General features: G+C 42.2%; 1 protein-coding gene across 1 annotated transcript in view; it reads right to left on the bottom strand.

Annotated features, from left to right (window-relative positions):
• LOC146176969 (uncharacterized) overlaps nt 1–2622 on the bottom strand; it is a 38171-nt gene extending 35549 nt beyond the window's left edge. Inside the window, exon 1 of the mRNA XM_084581059.1 lies at nt 2420–2622. Coding sequence (XP_084437185.1) covers nt 2420–2539 — 120 coding nt within the window. The 5' untranslated portion in view covers nt 2540–2622. The remainder of the gene's footprint in view (nt 1–2419) is intronic.
• Between the last annotated feature and the right edge of the window lie 12734 nt (nt 2623–15356).

Here is a 15356-nt window from a genome sequence, read left to right on the forward strand (position 1 = left end):
GTACAGTGGTACATTTATCCCTGTATAACGAGCCGAAGTTTATAAGAACGTACAAAAGTACAATTCCTATGTTTGAAATAGACAAAGAGAACAAAGAATTTACACTTAAGATATTTCCAAAAGTATACAGTGTTGGACATCTAGCACATTTATAATGCATTTATTCTACATTTCAAGTATAAGGATAAAAGTGACAAATTTGTACCATGTAAATACAGTAAACTTGAAACGCATTTTTAGCACATCATTTTTTCTCTGAGGTAAGGCGGAGTAGACAAACAAAACAGAAGCTCAGATTGATTATTCACATCCAGATCTGTCGATTATATATTTAGTACGCACTACACACTGTCGTCAGTACATTCTGTACAGGAGCGATGATGTTGGGCGCTACACGAAATTTCAAGCCGAAAATGGAAAGGTTGACTTTTTAGAGTTCATTACCTAAAAAGTTGAAAAGGTGGACGGGTGTCTCAAGTAATCTTAGGAAACAAAGAACGGTGCCGATGACATAAACTATAAAGGCGATTTGTGAATTATTATAATGAGACACAGCCATCATTGGTCCCTCTCGCAGGATATACGCTTATATATCTGGCAAAGTTAAAATGGGAGCATTACTTTAAATAACTGCCCCGCCGGGGTGGCGCAGTGGTTACGGCACTCGACTACTCTTCCCAAGGACGCGGGATCGAATCCCGGCCTCGGCGGCCGCTTTTCGGTGGAGGCGCAAAGCAAGGTGCCCGTGTGCTGTGCGATGTCAGTGCACGTTAAAGAACCCCAGGTGGTCGAAATTTCCGGAGTCCTCCACTACGGCGTCTCTCATAGCCTGAGTCGCTTTGGGACGTTAAACCCCACAAACCAAACCAAACCAAACCAAACTTTAAATAACTACTCCGCCGGGGTGGCGCAGTGGTTACGGCGCTCGACTACTGTTCCCAAGGCCTCGGGAACGAATCCCGGACTCGGTGGTAGCTTTTCGACGTAGGCGAAAAGCAAGGCGCTTGTATACTGTGCGATGTCAGTGCATGTTAAAAAGCCCCAGGTGGTCGAAATTTCCGGAGTCCTCCACTACGGCGTCTCTCATAGCCTGAGTCGCTTTGAGGCGGTAAACCCCACAAACCAAACCAAACTTAAAAAAAAAACATAAAAAAACTGATAATACAGGTGTACGAGGTTCTTCATCTGATGAAAATTTTGTCCTGAGAAAACTTTGATAAGGAAATGTTGAAAGAACTTCAGCAAAATAAAGCAGAGGTCAAAGACACTAAAACACCCCAAACTTTGAGTTGCTGCTGCGAAACTATGGGTATGTACTTGAGACCAAACCGGTTGATATATAACGAAGATGTACGGAGGCGAAAATATTCGGCAACAGTAGAATTACCCGCAAATATTGAGAGAGGAACGCTTTTTAATGCCAGAAGACTAACTATGGCAGTCCCATCTTAAAATACCCAGAACGGTGAAGTATATGCTGTTTACTGAAATAGCATATTGTAGAGGTCACCATAGGAACACTACAGCGAAAACACATTAAAAATCTCCCAAGAAGAGGTTTCACGCTTTTCAGGAGAACGAATACTTTGTGGGGTTCTTTACATATAGCCCATATAGCATTTAAACTACAGATTGTAAAAGGCATTGGAATATCGTCCATCATCCAATCTGAAATTTTCACCTCATTTTACTGCTTTTCATATATACGAAAGAGCATGCGGTGAGATAATTTCTTACAGCCACTGTTAAAAACCGAATCATTAATTCAGCCTGTGGTCATATTGAGAAAACGAAATTGCATGAAAAATAATTTTACAAAGAGTAAACAAATAAGGTGCTGCTCAGCTTTGAAGAGAGAAGTTTTATAGCCAAATTGTATGAAAAGGTGTTCAAAATTGGCGATGAGACTAGTTTGTGCGATGAAACAACCAAAGTAAAGCGCTAATCATGAAAAAGTAGGAGATGTGCGCCGCACGCACTAAAATTTTGGTTGCTGAGATACTGATATCAGAAAATGTAACCGAAAACTGAAATGAACACCAAAAAAAAAAAACAGACAGAGAACCCCATATTATGGTCACACTAAAACAAAAAAGCAGTTTGATCGTAGAACTTTATGGGGTCGTATAGCAAAAAGGAATAAATTTCCAGGCAACGAACACGAATTCCGTTCTGGCGGATTGTCTAGCTGATGAGACTATTTGCGGCGTTCCGGAACGTAAAAATGTTAAAGGTGCTTAAATTTACTATGAGACAGCAAGATGGGAAATTATATGCGCAGTCTCATGATTTGAACAACTAAAAACTGATATCTTCAACAGGTTCGCGCAAACTAAATAGCAGCTAATGTTCACGCTAAAAAAAAAGCATAAAATGAGTCCTGAAGCAGACAATAGCACGGGCAAATCGACTGTCTTACCGGTGAAGGATTCTGATATTGAAACGCGTCTTCTCTTTTCAATAGCCAAGGGTTCTCGTCTGTGTCTTGAGTATAGACAACTGCTGATTGCAGCAGGACGATGCATAGCATCCTGGTCATTTTTGCAAGGAACAGTACGAATGGATACGGGAATAAAGCAGCGTGTCACGCACCCGACTGCTCTTTGAGTTCACAGGTAAACAAGTAGCGTTTATATATCAAGGGCATGAAATACCGTCAGTCCTAAATGCTGGAGTTCCGAAAGGCGCCCTGCTTTCAATTGTAGTCCGTTGCAATGCAAAGGTTATATATCAAAGCTTATTAGCAGTTCAATCTCTATAAAGTTCTGAAATGTCGACGGCATTGAACCTTTTGCTCGACTTTCAAGAACATAAATACCAAAGCTTTCGCAGTAAGGAGAAAAAGTCAGCATTTTAAAGTTTACTCATAAAATGTTCCTTGATATTGAGTATACCCGCTGTTCACTTTTAATTGATATTTGTCTACAAATGGTTTCTGTCAAACACAACCACCCCCCAAAAGGTTTGCTACATTTGATATTACCAAGCTCCCCTACAGCCTTACCTTTGCACACTTTCGCTAATAGGGAAGGTTACTCAAGATGCCTGAGCAAGAACAAACAGTTTGCATCATCAGGCATTACCTTCCCTTGCGGTCAAAAACGTTCGCAGAATCGGACCCAGTTTGTTAGAATAAACGTATCTTAACGTAATAAAGAGCAACCAGTGCGTCAAGAGGCAACGGCGTGTACATTTCCAAGTTTAGCACAATTAAACCACACTGCTGGAATTTGCATCGCTTTATTGACAGGTCGGTAACAAAGTGGCAATAATATGGTATACCGTGTACGAAAAACGAAAGGTGTCTTCACAAAAAGTTGCCCCCCTATACATGGACAAACCACTTCACGAAATAATTATTTCAATGTAACGCGCGCGATTGTTTAGCGGGTAGGAGAGAAAACAGCTGTAAATTCATTGCATTCAGCATTAAAGTTTTGTTTACTGCAAAAGTAAAAGGAACATGTAGCATTCTGCCCATACAAACATCTACCAAGTAGCAAGGAAATAAATAATAATTGATATCGTTTCGGGTAAAAACTTTAAACGTCGAGCACCGAAGAACACAAGGATCTGAATTGATTTTCAAGCTCTGCCGCACAAATTTCACATTTCCTGTATTATGTGTCTGCCATGCATGCCGCTATGACTCCGACACGGCTGCCCCCATTGACATCGCCTGTCACATTCTTCCTCTTTTGCAATTATTTACAGACTGTTCTGCAAATTTGCAAAACAAAAAAAAAGAAACCAGTAGAACGGCTTCCAGAATATGCAATTCATAAATGAGAGATCAGTTTACTGCCTGAAGGAACGCTCGAATGATTTATCGTTTTAACGATTTGCCCATTTTGCGGAAATTAATTTAGTGCATGGTTGTAAGAGTGGTGCTAAATGTTTTCGTGCTTAGGCGACCTTTAGTGGGTTTTTTAACGTTGTTTCTCTTTTAGTTTTTCCGAAGCGAAGTTATCAGGAGTAGTGCGCTGAAGAATTCTCAGAATATAAAACATAACTATTGTTTTATCCATGTCCTTTGAAGCTTTCGCCACAAGAAGCACCAAGTTCAGAATAAGGCGCATTCATCAAAAAGATTTAGTAAAAGCGTTTTCTACAAGAAGCTTCATTCAATTGCTCCGCTTGGTATTATCATGCTTTTTATGCTAACATAAAATTTGAAGATTTCTTGTTCTCGGTCTAGACAAGTTATTTTCATTACTTAAAGCACACATTATCCTCGTCATACGTCAAAAATCCTATGCAATATCAGTTTTCGGGGCCATGCTCTTTTTGCTTGCTAGCATAAATCTGTAATTTTTAATAGGGTAAGGCGATTGACAGCGGCTGCCTGTGCACGCATCCGCAACGTAAGGAGTATATAGTTTAGCTCCCGGGAGAAGGAAAACGTGAATAATGCAAATAATGCCTGTGTTGTTAATATAATTTACGTAATGGTTGCTGAGTGGAGTGAAATGCGCCGACAATCCTAAGGACAACAATAAATAGAATACTTATACGCCTGGCAGGCTTCTAGTATTACGTTCGCTGTTTCAAATATAAGCCAGTTATTAACGAATTATTTTCAGACTAACTAGACCACAGACAAAAAATTACGTACACACTTCCACCATACGTTTTGCCGCTCTCAGAGATTATACCGCCTTAACTGAGGCCAACTGCACTGCTCTTCTCAACATCTCGCCGCACATTCATGAGAAGCACTTTAAAACTTGCGCTATGCTAAAAAGAAAAAAAAACTAAAGATAAGTAGAAAGAAAAAAGTCATTCTACTTCGAGGCCATGAACGCAACAGGTTCAGTGACGGTTCGCAGAATATTTGAGAGTGGTGCTCGTCTCCATCGTTTGAAAACTAACCTTCATCAGTGACCGCAGTCCTCATATACGTTATGCACTATAATAAATAAATAAATATATAAAAGTGCACCGCGAAATTTGTACCTGCAGGAAAAGCATGTGTACCTAATTCGTGCAGTACCTGATTGTTGTTATAAGCAGAGAATGGGTTTAGGTCCCATTGCTTCGCCCTTGAGGTGACTTCAAACCAAGCCTAAGCGCAAACATGGAGGCAACGATTTCCTCTCCTCCGGGCCCTATTTTGTCTTCGTAGTAAAGACAAAATTCGTATATCTGGGCAAGATCTTTCTCAGGCTTCCGCTCCCTCCGCAATAATGTCGGCATGGTGCCACACGTTGAAACCCGTCAAACGCCAGCAGTCAGCTAGGCAGCAGTTATAATCTGTTCCGAATATTCTGAATAAGGCCCGCTGCTGATTTTCGCCGTCAGATCCTCACGTTTCCTTTGTGAGTAGGCAGTTATATGCATGGCCGCGGAGTCCTCACAAGCTATGCTTCTCCCACCTTCTTCATCTGTTCAATGCCGTCATTGTCGCATCTCCTTAAGACTGGGAATGGAGCGGGATGAGAGTATAGGAACCGTCCTTCCAAAGCAATATCACTGCGATTTATATGTCCCAGCGGAATACTGGCCGCCCCTGCCGACATTTTTTTATTCTCATAAGGTAAATACATCTATCCTCGATTACGAGACACGCAGCTTTTTAGCAGTGCCGCGACGGAATTACCATGACTGCTCGGTATTTTCCATTCATCATCATCATCATCAGCCTGATTATACCCACTGCAGGGCGAAGGCCTCTCCCATATTTCTCCACTTAACCCGGTTCTGTGCTAGCTGCATCCACTTGACCCCTGCGAACTTCTTAATCTCATCCGCCCACCTAACTTTCTGCCGCCCCCTGCTACGCTTTCCTTCCCTTGCAATCCAGTTTGTTACCCTAAGCGACCATCGGTTATCCTCTCTTCGCACTACATGCCCTGCCCAGGTCCATTTCTTCTTCTTAATTTCTACTTAATTTCTAATTTTTCCATTCAAGTTTTTTCAAACATGTTCCTCACAACCTGACGCCAAGCGATGAAAGCAAGAAAATGCATACAGAATGCCGCTGGCTTGCGGCAAAATGTGATATATATCCGGTTATCTGCGAGCATTGCTCGAGCACGGGGATGGGCGTGCACTGCGTGCCGTTACCGCCCATACGCACCTATGGGGCTGAAACGTGGAGGCTAACAAAGTGGGTCTACCTAAGTTAGGACAACGCAGGTAGCTATGGAACGAAAAATGGTAGGGGTAAAATTAAGAGATAGAAAGCGTGCAGAGTGGGTCAGAGAAATAACTCAAGTTACCGACATTCTAGTGGACATTAAGAAAAAGAAATGGGCATGGGCAGGACATGTAGTGCGAAGAGAGGATAACCGATGGTCGCTTAGGACAACAAACTGGATTCCAAGGGAAGGAAAGTGTAGCAGGGGGTGGCAGAAAATTAGGTGGGCGGATTAGGTTAAGAAGTTCGCAGAGGTCAAGTGGACGCAGCTAGCACAAAATCGGGTTAATTGGAGACATATGGGAGTGGCCTTCGCCCTGCAATGGGTATAGTCAGGCTTATGATGATGATGATGATGATGATTACCGGCCATACTCAGCAGCGTGCTTTCCAATAGCAATAAAATAAATAACAGTGTTCTTGATCGTACGCTCCGCTGAGCATCTTCAGACAACCTAATGAAGGCATTTGGTTTCCGCGTGGATTAGAAAGGATGCATGCCAACCAGCAGCCATGACCATAAGCATTATCCCCTAGATAAGGAGCATGAACTGTGGCTTGAGGGTGTAAATATAGTCGCAAGGTATTGTGCCGATCGAATAAACCTTGTAGGTTTTCAGTTTTATAGTGCGGAGCTGGCTATTTATTATTCTGATTCAATAAAGTTCCAAAGCTGGAAATTGATTACAGTAGTGGCGAAGAGTGCCTGCGTCCATGGTCAAGCATCCGAAGAGCATGCAGCTCTGACGGTCGCTGTATTGTGGGCATTGGAATTCCGTCATCGTTTTGGAGCCGGGTCCCGTCATCGAAGCCGTCGACACATCCCTCTTAAGAGCAACGAACACATGTTACGCTTCCAGACAATGTGTTTGTTTGAAAGAGCGCTGCGCATTCATAGTGCTTAGGCGGCTTCAAGAAAGGAAGTGAGAGCGGACGCGGTCGTGGTTCGGGGAACAGTGAAGCAAAGCAGCCAGCGATCCTCTGTTGAGACGCTCTTTAATGCTAAATGATATCTATGCTTGGTAATAGCAGTGGCAAATTCCAACGTGTTCAAAATGAGAACTCGGAAAACATAAATGATGCCATGAAATATAAATGCTAGCCCAAAAAGGCCACGAAACATCACACTTAATTTGTGATCGAAGTATACAGAAACTTCCGCGCCCATTCATAAAGACAACGAAATTGCTGCTACGAAGATGAGTGTTAAAAGATTGATCGGCTGCTTAGAGTCCTGCCAACTTATTCTTTTAGGGAACGAAAGCGTATAAAGCTCAAAAGTAGTTCGCAGCGCAGTATAACGGAAGGCCTGACCATTTCACTGTGGCTTACGCAGGGTAAATCAAAGGAAAATAAAAGTAACAGGGCACAGCTGCTGTATGCAAGGCGGCATAAATATGCTGGGTTAGCGATATTAATGAATAATAGTGTTCCGTTTCACCGAACGTCACCGTGAAGCTGTCTTTGCAGACATTTGTTTTTGCAATTCAAGCCATTGGAATGAAAAGCTAATCCTTCTATGTGAAAACGAAACTACATTTCAAATTCATAAAATACTTATTTGATATAATTTTCAATGTGGGCCAAGAGTTGACGGATATATGTACCTGGCGTCCTGGCAGTACTGAAGAAATGAGATGAGGTGGTAGCTTTGTGGCTATCAGATGGCTGCGCCTTCAGCGGCTTGTGTCCTACTGTATAGTAAGTTACTAACTGGAGAGGCTCAGTTGGATTTATAATCTCTGCTTCACAGTATTCTTTCTTTTAGGGAATATGCTCTGAGACCTCAAACCGGCGACGGCATGGTTTCTTGCACATCCCTCCCTTGGTGCGGCAGAGATTACTAAATTCTGGATCAAATAAAAAAGTTTACATCAGGGCCAAGTATAAAATAAAGGAAATATATGGGAACTGAGACGACTTTTTCTGTTTTTCAGTCAAAAGCTAGAACTTTTAAACCTTTCTAGACAAGCATATATGCCACGACTTGGACAGGAATGCCGCGTAGAAGAGCAGAGACCTATGCTTTTCTCTCGGTTTCTGTTTAAATTATCTTTTTAGAGACATAAACGTAGTGGTATTCAATCTTATATAAGTGTGGGGTTAACGAAAGACAGATAATTTTAATATTAGAAAACAATTCCGTAGGAAGATTGGTTCATAACGCAAAACTGAAATAACAGTCACAATATTAACAGTGGTTAAGGTAGGGCAGGTTAGATTATCGTACACTGTAAAACAAATGCGCGAACTGGATTCATTTCCAACGGCACCGTCAGTCATCACAGTCGCATGCTATAGTGCCTCCTCATCAATAATTCAAAACTGTTGGTGGTCAAGGCCCGAAAACTTTAAATAATTGCGGAGAAAGCATCAGGGTACCTGATGTGTAGTATATGAAAAAAAAAACATTTCTCCATATCATATGTTTCTAATAAAGAGCAGTGCATCAGGTCTAAGTAACGCAACAAGATATATACATAGCTCCAATGTTGAACATATTTCGCGCCAATCGTTGTTCTTCGCGAACTCTCGCCTAAGTGATGTAGTATCCTCGTACCAAAGAACATAACACCTACTTGTTTTTCCACCAAAACGTAGTATCTAGAAGTATATGTTGCAGGTTTTCCACTGCCTATGGAGTGCCATGGGGAAACTGGTAATTAGTGCACACCTGAAGACTTCTCGCCAATTTAAAAGTGCTTAGTAGCGTTGCGCTTGTTTAACTATAACTTGGTCTTTGTACTTCTTTGCTACTGTTTATGCTGTATGCGTCCTTAGCAATGTGCCTCAATAACAACTGGCTGAAGGCATTCCTGTGTGACAGCATGTTTGTAGTGGAATGGAACTGGCTGATAGCAATGTAGAGTGCGCCTTGAGCATCCTCGAATATTTACGACCCGAGACAACGCTATTCCTGTGCGATTATCAATCGTGAGCTCTGTGACCGCATATACGTTATACACTTATAAAGCTTGTTATCTCGCCCCATGCAGCGTGCTGCAAGTGCAGCGGATGCCAACTCAAGCCTGAGGTATTTTGGTACTGGTAAAAATTTCATAATTTTAAGAAAACGCAACCTTATTTAGGGAAATGATATGTTTTAAAGCTTACAATCTGCAGCCACCGTTTTAGGCGTATGGATGCTCTAGTGCAGCATAATGTATATATCAGGTCTTTGCCAATATTCGGCATCTCCGCATGTGCGCAGGCGACATTTTCGGCACCGCTTATTCAAAGACAGCACAACGTCTTTCTTCGTTTCTGACTACGCCCAAAAAGCACTGTGAGGTATAAGAACGTGACCACAAGTTTATATTCGACGGATTTTCGTATGTAAATAGTTCTGAACGCTCAGAGTGGTAAGTAAGTGTCCGTTCCAGTCTCTCCAGTTTTAGAGATAGCAACAACCAGGATAAAAGAAGTAAGGTGTTATATCTCAATATTTAGGGCTTCAAGAATAGGAGGCGCAGTGAATAAATGTTTGCACATTTGTTAGATTACTGAGCATAAAATGTTTCTTATTTATCCAATGCCACTGTCGACCATTAACGAAAGTGCTAAAAAATGTCGGCGCACGACCTTCACTGCAATGAGGCCAACGTTTATGAAAACCTGTTTTATAATCTTTGTCTAAATAACATATTCGGAAAAGGCACAAGCTGCTGCACTAAAGTCAAAAGGCATTGTGGATCTTTTCTCCTTAGTATTCTTTCATTGGCGCTAGAATACGTCAGAATTTCTTAGAAACAATATATAACTCCCTCCTTCTCTCTGTTTCTCTCTATCACGAGACTATTGCTGTTATTCTTGTAGGAGCAGCGAAGACCTTCGATACAAGATTGAATTTTCTTCGCTCGTTATTCGCCTACGTCTGACGGGAGCCCCTTGCACTCACTAGGCTCAGGCAGCGCTCGCGACGTTTGGTCACAGAAGGATAAGTGTGAAGGGCATAATGGTTGGAGCTTTTCGAGGTTCTTTGCGAAACCAAAACTTATTATTGTGTGTTGAGGCCTTAAATTTCTGCCTGTCGATGTGGCTGCGAAATAACTGTGGTCTGGCAGGCTAAGTATAGGGGAAGGTTAATGCAACGGCTATCAGTTCCTATTGTGAGACGAGTGTAGAAGAGGGCAAAATGGTGTATACTGTTTGCTTTTTTTATTTCTAAACTTCAGGCTCAAATAGGTGACAGGCAAAACTTAAACCGGCCAGATTAACAGCCATGTTTCGTCTAAGAATCCTTTTTAGGACACACAAAACTGGATTTATTATCATTCAAAAAACACTGGGAGATAATACGTATTTCGGAATAATTCATCGCCTGATTCTCTTATACCACTGGTTCATTTAGGGATGTTATCGATGATAAACAATGCAGCATCATCAATGAATTCTTTTGAGCATTTGCCTTAACGTCAACTTGGAGCATTCATTACACGTGAAAATGAGTTTGAACGCCCGCATTTAAGTTTTTTCCGCTGACTCTTATAACCTCATGAACTGTATAAAGTCATACATGCCTCGATAACTATAAGCCCTGGAATTGATATTTTGTCCTCGTTATATCAAACTGATTCGCCGCCGTATCTATGAGCTGCAGTGTTTCTAATTACTTTTGCCGAGCAATCTCGAAAACCGTAAACCATGACACGAGGCTCCAGTAATTCTATTCTTCCATGAAGTCTAACTAATTGTAGCAAACATTGCACCTGATGTTAGCATGCATATTTATATACAAAAGTGAAAATAATGCGCATTCTTTTTTTCGTAAGCATTAAAAGTTTTACTGGGCGAAAACAAAAATACAAAGCTCTTATTGCGTACTATCCAGCAATTATTTTGCTTTTATATTATCGCGACAGATCGCCTTGTGTCGGCTCTGAGATGTTTTCTATAAACAATGAAACCAAATACTGCATAGTATACACTCTGGTGTGTGTGTGTGTGTGTGTGCGTGCGTGTGTGTGTGTGTGTGTGTGTGCGTGCGTGCGTGCGTGCGTGTGGTTGTGTGCGTGTGCGTGTGCGTGTGCGTGTATGTGTGTGTGTGTGTGCGTGTGCGTGCGTGTGTGTGTGTGTGTGTGTGTGTGTGTGTGTGTGTGTGTGTGTGTGTGTGTGTGTGTGTGTGTGTGTGTGTGTGTGTGTGTGTGTGTGTGTGTGTGTGTGTGTGTGTGTGTGTGTGTGTGTGTGTGTGTGTGTGTGTGTGTGTGTGTGTGTGTGTGTGTGTGTGTGTGTGTGTGTGTGTGTGTGTGTGTGTGTGTGTGTGTGTGTGTGTGTGTGTGTGTGTGTGTGTGTGTGTGTGTGTGTGTGTGTGTGTGTGTGTGTGTGTGTGTGTGTGTGTGTGTGTGTGTGTGTGTGTGTGTGTGTGTGTGTGTGTGTGTGTGTGTGTGTGTGTGTGTGTGTGTGTGTGTGTGTGTGTGTGTGTGTGTGTGTGTGTGTGTGTGTGTGTGTGTGTGTGTGTGTGTGTGTGTGTGTGTGTGTGTGTGTGTGTGTGTGTGTGTGTGTGTGTGTGTGTGTGTGTGTGTGTGTGTGTGTGTGTGTGTGTGTGTGTGTGTGTGTGTGTGTGTGTGTGTGTGTGTGTGTGTGTGTGTGTGTGTGTGTGTGTGTGTGTGTGTGTGTGTGTGTGTGTGTGTGTGTGTGTGTGTGTGTGTGTGTGTGTGTGTGTGTGTGTGTGTGTGTGTGTGTAAGCGACCACACTGCTTCTGTACTTCGGACTAGTTGTGGCTGATCCATTCTCATTGACAGCCCTAAGACACACGGACAGAGGGCAGAAAAAGAAAAAATATGGGTACAACCGGTAACTTCAACTTTATTTCAGAACCTGCGCAGCACTGCATATATATCCAAAAAAGGAGGCCGACAGGTAGCGATTTATTGCCCTACTGGCAACAAGAAGTGATATTACATGTGAAAACGAGTGAACATTAAAGCGATAAAACGAAGGGTAAAATCCGGACAAGATGAGAACAAAATAACCAAGTGATTTTTAGGTCGCCGATAAGTGAAACAATGAAAAGATTTGACTAAAACTTTCTCAAAACCTCGTCAGATAATATGTAATAACATTGTACATGCATACATAACATGCATGCCTTTACAAAGTAATTCTGGGGACAAATTGCAAATAATGATTAAATATCAAGCCAAGAAAAGCGTAAAGGTAGGCCTAAAATTAATATTCAGAAGACTATGTTGAACAACCTGGGGAAAAAATAGCAGTTTAAAATAGGTAGCAAAGCGCGAGAAGTGGCAAACGAATCTGTCTACTCGGGACACGTAGTCACCACCGATCCGGACCACGCACGGAAAATAAGTAGAGAAATAAGATTGTGACGGAGCGCGTTTGGAAGATAATCAAACTTTTTAACTAGCAGCTTACTGGCATCAATCAAAAGGAAAGTGTATAACAGTTCCATCCTACCGCGACTCGCCTATAGAACTGAGACATGGAGGCTAACGGAGAGGCTTTTACTTAAGTTGAGGACAACGCAGAAGGCTATGGAGCAAAAAAATTATAGGTAAAAGGTTCAGAGATTAGTTGGTCAGCTGGGGAGGGGGTCCGTTGAGTTTACGTGCTGAGTTGGCAGAGAAGTAACCCAAGTTACTGTATTCTAATTGAAATTAGCGAGAAATGGAAATGGACTGGACATTTAGAGCGAAGAGATTACAACTGATTTTCTCTAAGAGTAAACACTTAGATTTCAAGAATCTTTCGTCCCTGTAGCGGAGGCGGTAGAAAATTAGATGTGTGAATGCGGTCAAGAAATTCGCAGGGGTCAGTTGGATGCAGCAAGTAATGGACCGGGTTAATTGGACGAACATGAAAGAAGCCTTCGCCCTGGCGTGGGTATAGTCTGGCTGATGATGATGATGAGGATACATAAAAATCGCAGTGAATGTAGGAAGGCGCACTAGCGAGAAAAACGCGCAGTCGGAACAAACTGTTGCCCGTGTAATTACATGAAAAATAAGCAAAAAACGTGAAGTCAACAATTAACACAGCGAAACGCAAAAAAATGAGACACACTAAAAAGTAAAGGACAAAAAAGAACTGACGCATGAGCAACAAAGGTGAAGCCAGAAAACAACAAGGCTAAATATTAAACATTAGCTGCAGTAGAACCGAAAGAGATAGGTAACATAGCAACAAATGAAATTAAGAAAATAATTGAAGGTCAAAAAGCAAAAACACGAAACTAGCGGCTGTCGGCGGTAAAACTAACGGCCTGTAAACCGTTTGTGAAACCGAAGCTAGGACAAACAGGTCCGTAACGAAAGGCAAGCTTTTTTTCCAAGAGTGAAACTGAAGGTGTAATTACATATTTACCTTTGAACCTAATTATCTTGATCGTTTCCAATGCATCATATGTGAGCATAAGCGCTGCCTTTTCGATTATCATCTGACATAAATTTCGGGGTCACATTTTTTGCAGACAAATGGCAGATTCCTGGGGAAACTGTTAGATACATAGGTAGGGACCTAAATACAAATTACTGCCTTAATAAATATCTACTCAACTTTGGGGGTTTGCACTATATCTTTGAGCAACACTGGATAATGTTCCGATTGAGTCTATAACACCCTACCGGTAAAAGGATGTGCTTATATCCTCATCGCTAACCTGAAACCACATATTGAGCCAATTATTAGCACAGCTAATCAAAATTCAGACGGCATTCTTAGCGCAGAAAAACACACATGCACACGAGAGAAAAGGAAGGACACGGGACAGACGCTAGCCCGTCTACAAGTTCTTTTAAAGCTAATCAAAAGTTCGGTTTTTTACGCCAAAATTTCAGCAATGTGTGATCGCCGGAAAATTACTATTAAAACACTTGTTCTTTACCTTATCCGTGTCTTATCCATAAATTAGGGAGTAATCTCTCTCCTATTACAATCCAGGGTATAGAAAGAGGGAGTGTATTTTGGCCTAGAAACTTCCTTTCATGCCTTTACAACCCAACTCTGCAATCTCTACATTCCTCCTCCCCTACCTAGTCTTTATCCTCTGTAAACTGGTGCTTCCAATGAGGAACTCGATGAGCCATTTACCATCTGGGATCTAGACTGGGCGCTATAACAGCTAAAGCGGAAGCTTGTCCCGGGTGAGGAACAGATTACGTACGCACTTATTCGAAACCTCTCTGACAAGGACAAAGAAATGTTTCTGAGCATTATAAACTTACACTGGGAAGAAAGCACCCTTCCAGCATCTTGAAAACAATCACTTATAACCCTACTGCCAAAACCAGGCAAAACACCTGCGCTTGAAAACCTGCGCCAAGTTTTCTGACATCTTGCCTAGAAAAGACAATTGAACAGATGGTGCTCAATCGGCTCGAGGCTCATCTTGAATCCACAGATTTCATTCCCTATCAACAAATTGGCTTCTGAAAAGGTGCGTCTAGTCAGGACCGCTTTCTTCAACTCATGCGCGAATTTGATCGTCCGCCCTCTTCCCAGATCCAAGCCATATTGGCCCTTGATGTGCCTAAGGCCCTTGCCCATGTTCCTCTTTTAAACATCCTGGCCTCTAATGACTGTGGTCCAAAGATTTACCGCTACTTCACTGCATTTCTCAGCGACCGCACGGCCAAGTTCCGTCTCCCCGATTCTGTCTCTGATCCTTTCCCCCTCACACGTGGCACTCCTCTGGGTGTTATTCTCTTAACCACCCTTTTTATCCTTGGAATGGCTCCCCTATCTCGTATTCTAGCTTGTATTTCGAACATAAAACATACATTCGATGCAGACGACCTTACTCTTTGGTGCACTTCTCGGTCTCCAGGAGCAGTAGAGGAGACCTTACAGCAAGGTATCGATGCAGTCGCTAAATATCTTGACAAAGGTAGGCTACTTCCCGCACCTGAAAAATTTGAATTGCTGCTGATTGCAAAAACTCGCTAGCAACGACAGCATAACCATCTAATCAGTCTCACAATGGCAGGCCACCCCATCCCACGCGTATTGTCCTGCCCGAATCCTTGGACTACATATCCATGAGTCAACTAATCAGGCCAATATTTCTACAGCCGTTAAAGTTTGCAATCAGCTTACGCATATGGTTCGCCGCATTGTCAATAAGCAAGCTGGGCTACGCGAGTGTCAAGTAAGGCAGCTTGTCCACGCATTAGCATTGAGAAAAATTCTGTATGCAGTTCCATACCAATTACTCTAACCTGTCGCCAAAAACATAAAATTGAAGTTGCACTTTATATA

Source organism: Amblyomma maculatum, chromosome 10 (assembly GCF_055883805.1).
Source record: "Amblyomma maculatum isolate TAMU_Amacu chromosome 10, ASM5588380v1, whole genome shotgun sequence".
In the NCBI taxonomy this organism is placed as follows: domain Eukaryota; kingdom Metazoa; phylum Arthropoda; class Arachnida; order Ixodida; family Ixodidae; genus Amblyomma; species Amblyomma maculatum.